The sequence below is a fragment of the Oncorhynchus tshawytscha genome, linkage group LG26 (genome assembly GCF_018296145.1).
Source record: "Oncorhynchus tshawytscha isolate Ot180627B linkage group LG26, Otsh_v2.0, whole genome shotgun sequence".
Taxonomy (NCBI): Eukaryota; Metazoa; Chordata; class Actinopteri; order Salmoniformes; family Salmonidae; genus Oncorhynchus; species Oncorhynchus tshawytscha.
In genome coordinates, this window is record NC_056454.1 from 35,743,654 (window position 1) to 35,756,989 (window position 13,336).

The following is a 13,336-nucleotide window of genomic DNA, read 5'->3' on the forward strand; positions in this document are numbered from 1 at the left end:
AGTATTGCCAGGAAACAGAGACAGTGGAGCATGTATTGATACAGTGTGGACATTATTGGAGGGAAAGGGGGAGGATGAGATCTAGTATGAGGGAGAAGGGGATACAGGAAATTAGTTTAAAGAGTATATTGAGTAGAACGTCATTAGATATAGTCTCAAATATTTTGTTATCTTTTTTAACTTAAGAGCAACGGGGCTGACAGGTAGAATTTCGTTTCTCCGTCTCTGGCCCACACTCCAGTAAAGTAGGTGGCGGTAATGCAACATAACGTTGGATGCCAACCGCCGATAAACCCCACCAAAGAAGAAGAAGTACGAACGCTGCATAATGTCTACGTCATATCAAGCTTGCGCAACCGTAGTATACCCTTCACTTTTCACTGAGTTTTTTGGTCTGGCCTGTTCAGTTGTGTCGCAGTATTTCGTGTTTCTTCGACTGTTTTTGAGGATAACTTTGATTTCGGTAAGTAGTGTAAGTTAACTTGTATGCTGACGGTAGTAGTATCTAGCTAATACAATAAAGTTTATTTGACGCCTACGCAAGTTTGCTAACTTTAGCAATTATGCTAGCTAGCTAACGTTTGCTATTTAACTCTGTCAATCATGCCTGCATTGTAGTTAGCTATGTCTTCACAGCAGTAGTTTGCTAGTTCGTCTTGCAGATGTTCAGTATTTGTTTATTTGCAGTTCAATTCGTCAGTAACTAACTAGCTAGCTAACTGGCCATGCATGGATTGCGTCTCCGAGGCCAGCCGACGGGCCTTTAGCTAGGTAACGCATAGCCAGCAGATCCGACCCCCTTTCATTCAGTTAACTAGGGTCGGAAAGCATTCCTGTGTCTAAGACACGGCAGTAGCAGGCGAGATATGGCATGTAAAACGTACCTCAATCCATGGATGTACACCGAATGCAGGGGGGAAGTAGATATACTTTCTTACCGGTGTGGGACACTCAAGTGCAAACATGCTTATTTTTTTTTCATACTACAAAAATTACAAGGTAGCCTACTCTGCTGACACTGACAAACATCAATAACAACTGTTGTCTGATCCATGTAATTTGCCAACGAAAAGGGGAGAACCAAATACAATATGAGATCCACCTAATCTGGGGGTGGAAATTATTGTCCAAAAACAATAAATGCCACAGACCCAATGACAAAGACAGTGAATATGCAACTCGCCAGTGTTCCAATGTTCTCCGCTGGTGAAGATAAGTTGGGCTACTGTCCGCACAATTAAGTTAAGAAATGTAATACCTTTAAGACAGATTTGAGTCTTTTTGTTGTCATCTCTTTATAGCAATAGCCAAGTTTTTTCTGTGATTCTATTTTTAAATATTGCGATATCCCTGGCTGGGTCTCTTTGCTTTTCACTGACTGTCGCACTTAAACAATCATCTGTTTGGTAATTGCAGGCCCTTCTGACTGTAGGCTGTGATGTAAATGTAACCTTTATTTAATTAGGCAAGTCTTAAGAACAAATTCTTATTTACAATGATGGCCAAACCGGGATGACGCTGGGCCAATTGTGCACCGCCCTAATGGACTCCCAATCATGCCTGGTTGTGATACAGCCTGGAATCAAACCATGGTGTTTGTAGTTAAGCCTTTAGCACTGAGATGTGGTGCCTTAGACTGCTTGGCCACTCGGGAGCCCCCAATGTAAAACAATCCACATGCTTTTTAAGTTAATGATGTTCTGTGGCCAAATCATGCTTTCTGTTGTATCCTATTTTGAATTATTGTATTTATTTCTGTAAAGACAGGAGTAAGCTAATTGGGCTATATACTTTTGGAAATTTATTTCAATATACTTTAGGGAAAGCTTCCCCTAGTCTTATGGACACACAACCAGTCATGACGTTTTCATCTGATTGCCAAACAAAGATGCTCCTGTAGGCTACCCGCACACATTTGTCCACTCACAAAATAATTTCAGCATTCAAATACAAACTGCACCTGTGATTTGAAGACTGGGAAGAGACATCTGTTACAAAACACCTACGTGTATTGTAATGATATTCTGTGATTGTCATTAGGCCTACACTTGTAGCCTGAAATGATGCATCCACTGTTGTCCATGTACGCCTCGGTCTTGGCTACTCACCTCTGCCTTGTCCGCGAGCGTCTCGGCCACTCATCTCCCGCTGACAAAATTTAAGTGTTCTCTTCAAACCACAGCGCAATTTGGTCTCCAGTCAATTCGCAAATGTTCATGTGGCTGACATGCAGTGATGATAAATAATTGTGTAATAGCCTATAGTTTTTGGACATGTATTAATTGTTATAGGCTAACGTTTTACCGGGACAGCGTACCCCCACTATTTATTTTGCATGGACGCTGTACCAGAGCGTACCGCCTTTTGCCCCTGGTCCCATAATCACAACTGTTACACAGAGAAGATTGAACGACTTTGTTCACAAGTAAACTGACATTTTTTGTCCTCCTTTAGCTAGCAGAAACAACAGCAGCCATTATGAAATGGCACATCCCGTTGAACAACAACTGAGCTGATTCCAAAATGGCACCTGTGGCTTCTGCTACCTAGATTCGGGCCAAAAAGGATTGTTTTCCTGAAAAACGTAGCAATCGTTCAGATGTAACAGACAATTCGGAGTACAACACATTTTTCATCAATGGATTGAGGTACTTTTCCCAAGCCATGTCTTGTGCCGGCTCCGTGGTGTCTTAAATACACATGAATGCTGTCCGACCCTAGTACAGCTGTAAGCAAGCGGATTGGATCTGCTGGCTAAGTAAAGCAACAAACATTAGCTAATCTTTCAGCTATAGTATAATCTTCTCTCTGTCTCATTCAGGGTGTCTTTTTATGAGTAATCAAAAGATTCAGAAGCCAACGCTTACAGGCCAGCGTTTTAAAACTAGGAAGAGAGGTGGGTGTAAACTGAATATTGATATCATGACTGGTCAATTGCTGTTATGATTTGTCTCTAATGAATGCATTGATCTTTCAACAGATGAAAAGAAGGTGTTTGACCCTACTCAGTTTCAGGAAACCATTGTACAAGGTTTGAACCAAACTGGCAGTGATCTGGACGCTGTTGCGAAATTTCTTGATGCCTCTGGTGCCAAGCTTGACTACCGCCGCTATGCTGAGACGCTCTTCGATATCCTGGTGGCTGGCGGAATGCTGGGTAAGGATGGAATAGAATGCTGGGAAAGGATGTAATTAGAGGTCGACCGATTATGATTTTTCAATACCGATACCGATTATTGGAGGACCAAAAAGGCCGATACAGAGTAATCGGCCAATTTTTTAAACATTTCTTTTAATTTTTTAAATGTATTTTTAATTTGTAATAATGACAATTACAACAATACTGAATGAACACTTATTTTAACTTTACATAATACACCAATAAAATCAATTTAGCCTCAAATAAATAATGAAATGTTCAATTTGGTTTAAATAATGAAAAAACAAAGTGTTGGAGAAGAAAGTAAAAGTGCAATATGTGCTATGTAAGAAAGCTAACGTTTCAGTTCCTTGCTCAGAACATGAGAACATATGAAAGCTGGTGGTTCCTTTTAACAGGAGTCTTCAATATTCCCAGGTAAGAAGTTTTAGGCTGTAGTTATTATATTATATTATCCCTCTATACCATTTGTATTTCATTAACCTTTGACTATTGGATGTTCTTATAGACACTTTAGTATTGCCAGTGTAACAGTATAGCTTCTGTTCCTCTCCTCGCTCCTATCTGGGCTCGAACCAGGGACACAACGACAACAGCCACCGTCGAAGCAGCGTTACCCATGCAGTGTAAGGGAAACAACCACCCCAAGGCTCAGAGCGAGTGACGTTTGAAATGCTATTAGCGCTCGCTAACTAGCTAGCCATTTCACTTTGGTTACACCAGCCTCATCTCGGGAGTTTATAGGCTTGAAGTCATAAACAGCGCAATGCTTGACGCACAACGTAGTGCTGCTGGCAAAACGCACGAAAGTGCTGTTTGAATGAATGTTTACGCACCTGCTTCTGCCTACCACCGCTCAGTCAGATACTTGTATGCTCAGTCAGATTATATGCAATGCAGGACACGCTAGATAATATCTAGTAATATCATCAACCATGTGTAGTTAACTAGTGATTATGATTGATTGTTTTTTATAGGATAAGTTTAATGCTAGCTAGCAACTTACCTTGGCTTACTGCATTTGCGTAACAGGCAGTCTCCTTGTGGAGTGCAACGAGAGAGAGGCAGGTCGTTATTGCAATGGACTAGTTGACTCTAGTTAACCGTTCCTAGGCAGTCATTGAAAATAAGAATGTTCTTAACTGACTTCCTTAGTTAAATAAAGATATAAAAAAAATATTTAAATCGGCCCCCAAAAAACGATTTTCGATTGTTATGAAACCTTGAAATCGGCCATTCCGATTAATCGGTCGACCTCTAGATAGAATGTTGGTGTAAGGATGGGGAAGAATAGAATGCCGGGAAAATAATATAATTTTGGTGATAGAATGAATAAATGTGTGTGACAGTCTGTATAATAACTTTCTCTTTTTATTCTTGTTCAGCCCCAGGAGGTACCTTGTCAGATGACTTGACCCGTACGGAGTTCTGTCTGTTTACAGCACAAGAAGACCTGGAGACCATGCAAGCATATGCTCAGGTACACTTGTGCAATAGTGTTTGTTTTTGGTTTAATAATAAAGAGCTGAATATGATAATACCTTGACTTGCTAGCAGTATTAGTAGTGGTGCTTCAAACCCCTTTCCCTTTTTTACTGACAGAAAAGTTTGATTATGATAAGTGTGCTAGAGTTTTGATTGACATTGGGCTGTTTTTAGAGATCTGATTTAATTTTCCCATCCGATACCTAGGTTTTCAACAAGCTTATCAGGCGTTACAAGTACCTGGAGAAAGGGTTTGAAGAGGAGATCAAGAAGGTGAAGGCATTGTTGATTGTCGTCTTGAGCAACGTTGTTCAAGATGTGACTCGCTCTCTTATCTGTTGGATCATTCAACCGTAAACCAGTTATTCAACTCATTGATGTTCCCCAAATTACATCCATAGGGTGCTGGTAAAAATGAGTGCACTGTAAAGGGAATAGGGTGCTATTTGAGATGCAGTCTTGATAGATGTCAGAATGGATAACATTTTTGATCCTGGCATCATTATAGAATATGCAATTCTTTCAACTTATGTTCAATAATGTTATCTAGTCCAAAGTGCTGCATTCTATCCAAACCGTATACTCCTGTCTTTGGTGAATATGCAATTTAAGTTTGCTAAGGATGGAATAGAATTGCATTCTGTTCTTATACCAGCATTCTATTGTATTCCATTCCAGGTTTCAGTGTTTGAGTTTCCCTCTTGTTCTTCTCTCCTGTGCAGTTGCTGCTATTCCTGAAGGGATTCACTGAATCTGAGCGCAACAAGCTGGCCATGTTGACTGGCATCCTGCTGGCCAATGGCAACATCTCAGCATCTATCCTCAATAGCCTCTACAATGAGAACCTCGTCAAAGAAGGTGTGCAGCAGTGCCAGCTCAATGGGGCAGGCTTCTGCTACAAACGTTAAAGGGATAGTATGAGATTTTATCTACTTACCCAGAGTCTGGTGAACTCATGGAGGCCATTATGTTTCTGATTGGTTCTTGAAACTACCTCTTAACTTCCTTCATACTGGACACAGAGTCCATCGCTTTAAGCCTGGTCCTGAACAAAAAATTACTTTCAATAGATTCTCCATTGATCATTATTTAAAAAAAATCTAGGAATAGATTTAATCTGTCTGGAAAACCAGCCTGTATGCTTACAAGCGCATCTCCAGTTACTTTATTACTTAAATTAAACGTTGCGTACGTTCACTGTAACGTGAATTTACGAAGGGCATAATTATGGTTTTGTCTCATACAACAGTCCTTGTGTCTGAAGTTGCTTAATTTCTGTTTTTACAGGGAGGACTTGTAGAATCGTGTCCTGCGGTATTTGGCTTTTCACCTGGTAGGCACTAGGCCTAAAATATGGTTAACCCTTATTTTTTTACCCAGGTGTCTCTGCAGCCTTTGCTGTGAAACTTTTCAAATCCTGGATCCATGAGAAAGATATCAACTCTGTGGCAGGAAGTCTCCGCAAGGTCGGCATGGATAATAGACTTTTGGTGAGTGAGACCACCAATCATGTGGGTGATGTCCTATCCAAAACCATGCTTGTTTTCTTTTGGTCAGTGTAATACAATCATTGTGTAGCAGGGAAGTTAAGAATGGGCAGCTCTCCTGGGAATACGAGGGCTGTATCTCAATTTGTCTATCTCCTCGCCGCCTCAACTGTATTGAAGGAGAAGATCCAAGGTCGATCCCCTTTGACAATCTTTCCAATCGGTTTTGAGGGGGAGTTATGAGAGTATGCAAGGAATTGAGGAAATATTAATTGAGAGCCAAGGGGAAGCCTTCTCAGTTGGACAGTGCTTAATCATAAAGATACAATGTAATAGTATTTGTTCTATTTAATTCTGTGATGTAAAGCCTGTTTCTCCACCTTGTGTTTTGCAGGAGCTGTTCCCTGCCAACAAGCGGAGCTGTGAGCATTTCTCTAAGTACTTCACAGACGCCGGTCTCAAAGAGCTGTCGGACTTTGCCAGGAACCAGCAGGCCATAGGGTCCCGTAAGGAACTTCAGAAGGATCTCCAGGAACAAATGGAACGCGGGGACCCTTTCAAAGACGTGAGTCCAAAGTCTGGGTCTATGCTGATTGCTGGAGAAGTACTCCACTGGTTGAGTTCCCTACCCTTAACCCTTAAAGGGTGCAATTGCTCTCATTCTCCCTTCTGAATTTAGAAGCATTGGGTTGGTGTTAGCATGAGGAGTAAATTTGAGCACGCTTGGTGTAGAAAATTGGATCACAGCCTTGGTCTGTGTTGATGAAGGACATTGTTTGATTATGATACCTAATTGTGGTAGCATGGGATGCAGATGAAATGCCCAATAACCAGAAGCAGTTGTTCCTTACTTACTGACCTACTTTCCTGTCATCCTTTCCCTCCAGATCATTGCATCAGCCAGGGAGGAGATGAAAAAGAACAACATCTCAGAGCAGACCATGATTGGCATCGTGTGGACCAGTGTTATGAGCTATGTGGAGTGGAACAAGAAAGAGGAACTGGTCACAGAACAAGCCATCAAGCACTTGAAGGTGAGCTGGGTGGTTTACACTGATTTCAGAGCCGTCACTTTCCCCCGTTGTGACGGGATTGAGTGTCATTTTTTGCCACTAGTTTTCATGACTCAACAAAACACCTCCTTTCTCTCCACCTCTCTGCAGCAATACAGCCCCTTGTTGAAGGCTTTCACATCCCAGGGAGCCTCTGAGATCCTGCTGCTCGTGAAGATGCAGGAGTACTGCTACGACAACATCCACTTCATGAACTCCTTCCAGAAGATTGTGGTGCTGCTCTACAAAGGTAACTGCACGGGTAGAAGGAGCAGCTGATATCTTGGGTTAGTTACCAGTATCTTTGGTAAAAGTGATGCCTCTCTGCTTAGCACTCAGCATTAAGAAGATGGATTGAGGGAAAGGACCTGCAACAGACTAGCTTCCTGTCCAGGGAGTGTGTTTGTTCATCAAGCTGCCTTATGCTACAGAAACAGGAGACGGGCTCCTGAGCCTTATGGGTTGTTCTGGCTTGGACAGGGCTTACTTATACAAAGGTAAATGAGATCAGGGAATAGCGTTGTCTGCCGCCTTAGTCCTTGTTTCCTCAATCCCTATCAAAGCTCATTGGAGGAGGATGTCTGAGAGAGGGACCTTGGACACTTGTATCCATTGAGCAATGATCCTATCTTCTGATCCTTTCTGAATGACCCTGGATTCAGACAGTAGCAACCAAAACCTTCCCGCTGCGCTTATCAAAGCGGGATCTGGATTAACTACCATTAAAAGTATGTTCCTATTCCGGCTAGCCCATCTGAACCCACCAGAAAATATTGTAGGGACAGTGGTCATTTTTCTATTGGTGTGTCTTCTTCCAAATATAAGAGGGGGAGAGGTGAGACATATGTATGCTTTCACTTGCTGAAGAAGCAGATTTTGCTGTTAATGTGTGAATGCAAGGTGAGTGACATGAGAGAATGTTTTTCTGTTGCCTAACAGATTCACATCAAAACTTTGTATTTTGGCACAATTGTCTTTGTCAAGTGGCTATAACTGCATCTTCATGCAGTTGTAATTTTCATGTTGATGTATTTTTCCCAGCGGATGTTTTGAGTGAGGAGGCCATTCTTAAGTGGTACACAGAAGCCCATGTTGCCAAAGGAAGGAGTGTGTTCCTGGAACAGATGAAAAAATTTGTGGAGTGGCTCAAGAACGCAGAGGAAGGTGAGCATGGCTTACATTTGACGTTAGTCAGGTAATTTAGCAGGAAATCGTATCCAGCGCCACTGAAAATCAATGAATTCAACTAGCTCATGTGGTTATAAAAAACATCAAAAATCCTCTAGTCCCTGTGGTTTTGTCTGTATTCGCCATAGCACCGTATTCTGTTCATGCAGTTGACTTGAATCTCTTTTCCCAGAATCTGAGTCCGAGGAGGACGAGGCTGCTGACTAACGGACCTCAAGCCAAATCCAAGGCGTCATTTTTTATTTTTTTATAACGTACAGTAGCACCAGGAGCAGTAGAATGTTCTGTTACAGAAGTGCTTGTCCCCTAACCCCTTTTCTTTTTTCTACCTCTTCCACTCCAACCATGATGTATAGATGTAAGGGCTTTTACATTCTGTTCATTCTAAAACTAATAAAGTTTACACTTGTGGATAGCATGAATCATGAATAGTCTCCCTTGAAATTCTTAATGATTCTCCATTTGAAGGGAAAGACATGTTGCCACATTTAACCCCCTAAGGTCGATGTCCGCACCCCTGCAGAAATGTAATTGGCATATTAATAAGAAAATCCCCATAGAAATCTGTCAGTTTAAGCTGGGGGGGTCACTATCTGTTCCATGTAGTGAATCTGTTATTCAATGTGTTTACGTATGGGCTAATGACTTAAAATGTTTCATTAAATCATTTTACATGATTTGTTTGATACTTCAAGTGATCTTCAAAATCAAATGGCAAAATTATCATTATGACCTTAAAGCAATTTCATATAGATTAGATTTAATATTGGTTGTTTTTATAATTTCTTTACACTATCAATTAGTCTTTTTAAAATAAAGTTTAGTACTGGTATTCAGTGTTGGTGTAATTACTCTGAGATTGTGTCATTCTGAATAGTGTAATTTACTCATGAGGCTTCTGAAATGACCCTCAACAGCAGTTATGGAAAGTTGGGGTTCAGAGATATTGATGTAAGTATGAAATGAGTGATTTAAAAGGATGGATTATGTTAGTGTACATTATTTTAATAATGGGCAATTCCATGGTGACCGTGACAGACACATTTTAAAATGTCTGTCAAACAAAAACCAATGATTGCAAAGTTAAACAAACCATACCACTGCATGCACAAGGACTACTTTTAACAATTTCCACTCAACATTTTACCAACACACATTTACTTGGAACAGTGCAGAGTTTGGTTCGAAACAGAATGATGGTTTGTGCAGATCCCTTACCCATCCCTTTCATATGATTCATGCTCATACACATGCAATATTAACCTAACCTACATGTAATCCAAAGTACCTGGAAAGACTAACATTGCACTACATACCTTGAAGTTCACAAGGAGCAACATTATTCACGGTGTACAAAACAACGATCCAACTTTCACTTTAAAAGGCAATTATGGCTCAGTCAAGCATGATGAAAACAAGGGGATGAGACTAATTCAAAGCCCAACATAAACACTTGAATATTACCTACTGTAGGAGGTCGAGGCAGTGAAAAACAAGTAATTTAGAACAAAATACATGTATTTAGTGGAACACTTTTCTTTAGTTCTCAAAGCTCTACTGAGGAAAAATAAACAATTATATACAATAAAAACCCATTTGGAATAAAGGCAGGGGAAATGGCAATAGTGGGCTAGGTGCTAAATACTGTTTTGATTGGGACTGTAGAAGTGGGATTTAATGCCAGTTTTAAAAGTTCAGGGTAATTGTGAGGCTGTCGTCAGGTGGTCAGGAAGAGCATTCCACAGGTAAGGGTCAAGGGAGCAGTAGGCTCGGTCACCCATAGTTCAGAGATGTGTCTTGGGGACTTAGCGCTTTAGAGAGAGGCTGGAGCGAAGAGTTTGACGTGGCTCGGTGTTTGAGATGAGGTCGCTTATGTAGGTGGGGCTCATTCCATTTAAGGCTTTACATACAAGCATGAGGATTTTGGAGTCGATCCTGTAATTGACCGGTAGCCAGTGGAGTTAGGCCAGGATCGGGCGATGTGGTCTGACTTCTTGGTCCTGGCAGCACTGCTCTGCGTTAAATGGAGCCTCTAGTGATTTGGCTGGGAGGCCACCCAAATAGCGCATTGCCGTAGTTAGTCAGAGAGAAGATGTTGTGGTTGAGTTTATCTGCGTATGACAGCAATTTCGATAGAAAAACATATATATATATATATATATTTTTTATGAATCCCCTGGCATGGTGGGTAATGTTGAGGCAAGACAGTTAACAGACTGGGGGGTTGTCGAGATCTCAATTAGCAAGACACTTTATTCTGGGTCACTGAGTAAAGTTACTCCTACAGGTTTTGATTGAATGAATGAATTAAACAAATACAGTCTGTATACTCTGTGGTGCATTGAACAAGCAGGGAACCTCTCACCATGCGGACCTGGAACTGGCCATCCTTGACTTGTTTTTCCAGCCTGCAGAACAACTTCATGTTTTTTATGTACTGTAGTAGGGTATTGTATGTTTGAAGCCCCATGCATGCTTTCACCTCAAGCCACAAACAGGCTACAACAATAAAATAAAGATCGGGGAAAGCAGATTTGTTCCACTGCTTTTGAATCAATAGTTACAGCATTGCATGTTCAGAAACGTTAAATACATTTTTTCTAAATCACCAATAGATGGCAGTATGAGTATGTCTTAAAAACGTGGTCCTCTCTAGTGAAACATAGGATAAATAAACCTATTAAATTGGCTAAAGCTTGAAAGTGCTATCAAAGCTAGGAAGTATTAGACTTTTATTTTTGACCCTAAGGAAGCGTAGCTTTGTTGTTTGCATTTGGGAAGAGTGGCATGCCTGAACAGGGAAGGCACTGTTCTGAGAGAGCTGTGTGTGTGCGCTTGTGTGCGTGTGTGTGTAGCTGAGTAGGCAGCCATGTTGTTGATGGCTGTGATGTCCTCCCACCTCTCTGTACTGCCAACAACACCAGCGACGCCAAGGCAGTGGGACTTTGCTCTGCCTGTCAAGCTGCTGCTGCCTGCCGCAGTCTTGGTAAGCTGTCACAGTGCACTCCCCTCCTCTCTTCCCCTCTCATCACTGTATGTCAGTAGATGCTCTGGTAGTAGTGTAAGTCAAAGGTGTGTGCTGCTGCGAAGGGACCATGCTACTGAATATGCCCTGCATGCAGAAGTTTTCCCTGTCAACTAAAGGAGCCGTTTGTTTCTTAGTACTTGAGCATCTATTTCCCATTGCGAGATGGTCACTAGATGATAACACCTGTTGACTCTTGGCATTCTTTGTCTAGTAATAAGGGACTCTGAGATGAGGGGGACAGAGTTGCCTTGGTGAGTGGATTCTCAGGGGATGTCGGTGTACCCCACTTTATTGCTTGACAGTTAGCCTTGTTCTTGCCAGGCTTTTAGGATTCTCCTAGTCATGATGTGTCTGCAACAGTACGGCATCTAGCTATGCAATACTACTTGATATTGACAACAAATCACTTGAAGAGAGCTATGGATTCCACCATTTCATATTGATGTGGAAAACTCAATCCAAAGATTAAGGCAGAGACTATTTAATTGTATAATAGAACAATCTTTATTCAAGCAGCTGCGAGGGAGATCTGTCTCTTATTTCACAGGGAAGAACTCGATTAGTAAATGGTTCCATGACCCTTATATCGTGAGGTGATAATACAATCATATTGTTACACAACAGTTATTTTATCCAGCAACAGTTCCGGGACACAACGTGTTAGGGTGCAGACATACCAGGAGTCGATGAAAGGCATAACATCACAGTCCAACACAGAACATATCCCCTGAGAAGTTACAACGTCTTACCCCAAATTCTGCCACCACAATATTATAAACAAAAACAACTGCTCATACATAAACAACTGGCAGTTTAGTTTTAGGAAATTGAAACTTAGACATTTCTCTTTTCTTTCTCTGTTGAACTTGCAGCGTGAACTGAATAGAACTCATTGTGCCAAGGGACTTGTGAAAACAATTATTCTGGATTTCACACTGCTGCTTGGTCAATAAACAGACTCAGAATGCAATGCAGAATTCATCTAAATAACACCGTCAGAAAACAGACACACAACACAACCAGGACAGGACTAGTTTGCTAATGACACCACGGTTGAAGGCCTGATAACGAGTCAACCTATAGGGAGGAGGTAACTTAACTGGCATTGTGGTGCCAGGACAATGTCGTGTCTGGAACTATCATTAAATGTGAAGACTGTATATTACCATATCAATTATCAAATGTTTAATTTAATTGCGCAATTAAACTAATCATATAACTAATTAACTAGGAAGTCGGGGCACCACGGGAAAATGTTGTTTATAGAGTGTCAATTTCCCGAAATATAACTCTTCAGATATTTTCATATCTTATCAAAACAGTCACTTATTAATGAATTGTTATTAATACCTCATCAGGTTCTCATTACTGATCGTCACAAACCCTTGGATATCTGCACATACCCTAGCCTAAATAATGAATCAGTGATATACAAATTGGCTTATTTATTTATTAACTAACTAAATAATCACAGAAATATATTACAAACAAACAGTAGATACTGGTTACAAACACAATGCATTGATATGTCCCTAGTGGGCTAAACCGGTATGACATCTTGGATAGACAATGGAAAGGTGTGGGGACAGATAACAGCAGGAAAGACTAAATGGATTCACTACACACATGACAATTATATTAATTGAAAACCTAATCCTTTGCACATGAATGGCCGCTCATTCTGAAAGAAACCGCAATGTACATATTTACGCTTGTATGTCTTGTCTCTCTCTGAAATCGCTGGTCCATCTGCGGAAGAGTCAATCGACAGAAAGTCTCAGGTTGTGTTCATAATGGATATCAGGCGTACCATGTTCTTGTTGCGGCGGTTGTCGGTATTCTCATCCTAGGTTCATGTAATTTCTATCTGCAGACTAGTAATTTTACGTCTAAGATTTGCTCTTATTCTGTAGTGATCGATAGTCTCAGAGTTGAG

The 13,336-nt window shown here is 41.0% G+C and overlaps 1 protein-coding gene across 2 annotated transcripts; it reads left to right on the top strand.

Annotated features, from left to right (window-relative positions):
• The first annotated feature begins 307 nt into the window (after positions 1 to 307).
• Positions 308 to 8,801, top strand: LOC112225575 (basic leucine zipper and W2 domain-containing protein 1-A). 2 transcript variants are annotated; one of them, XM_024389659.2, is made up of 12 exons: positions 308 to 463; positions 2,822 to 2,896; positions 2,981 to 3,157; positions 4,546 to 4,640; positions 4,853 to 4,918; positions 5,368 to 5,503; positions 6,026 to 6,135; positions 6,527 to 6,697; positions 7,020 to 7,166; positions 7,296 to 7,434; positions 8,226 to 8,348; positions 8,545 to 8,801. In XM_024389659.2, the coding sequence occupies exons 2-12, from the start codon at positions 2,833 to 2,835 to the stop codon at positions 8,577 to 8,579; spliced, it is 1,263 nt and encodes a 420-aa protein (XP_024245427.1). In that variant the 5' UTR covers positions 308 to 463; positions 2,822 to 2,832; the 3' UTR covers positions 8,580 to 8,801. The 2 variants fall into 2 exon arrangements, with proteins under 2 accessions (XP_024245427.1, XP_024245428.1); XM_024389660.2 differs by lacking the exon at positions 2,822 to 2,896 and having other exon boundaries at positions 350 to 463.
• Positions 8,802 to 13,336: the final 4,535 nt, after the last annotated feature.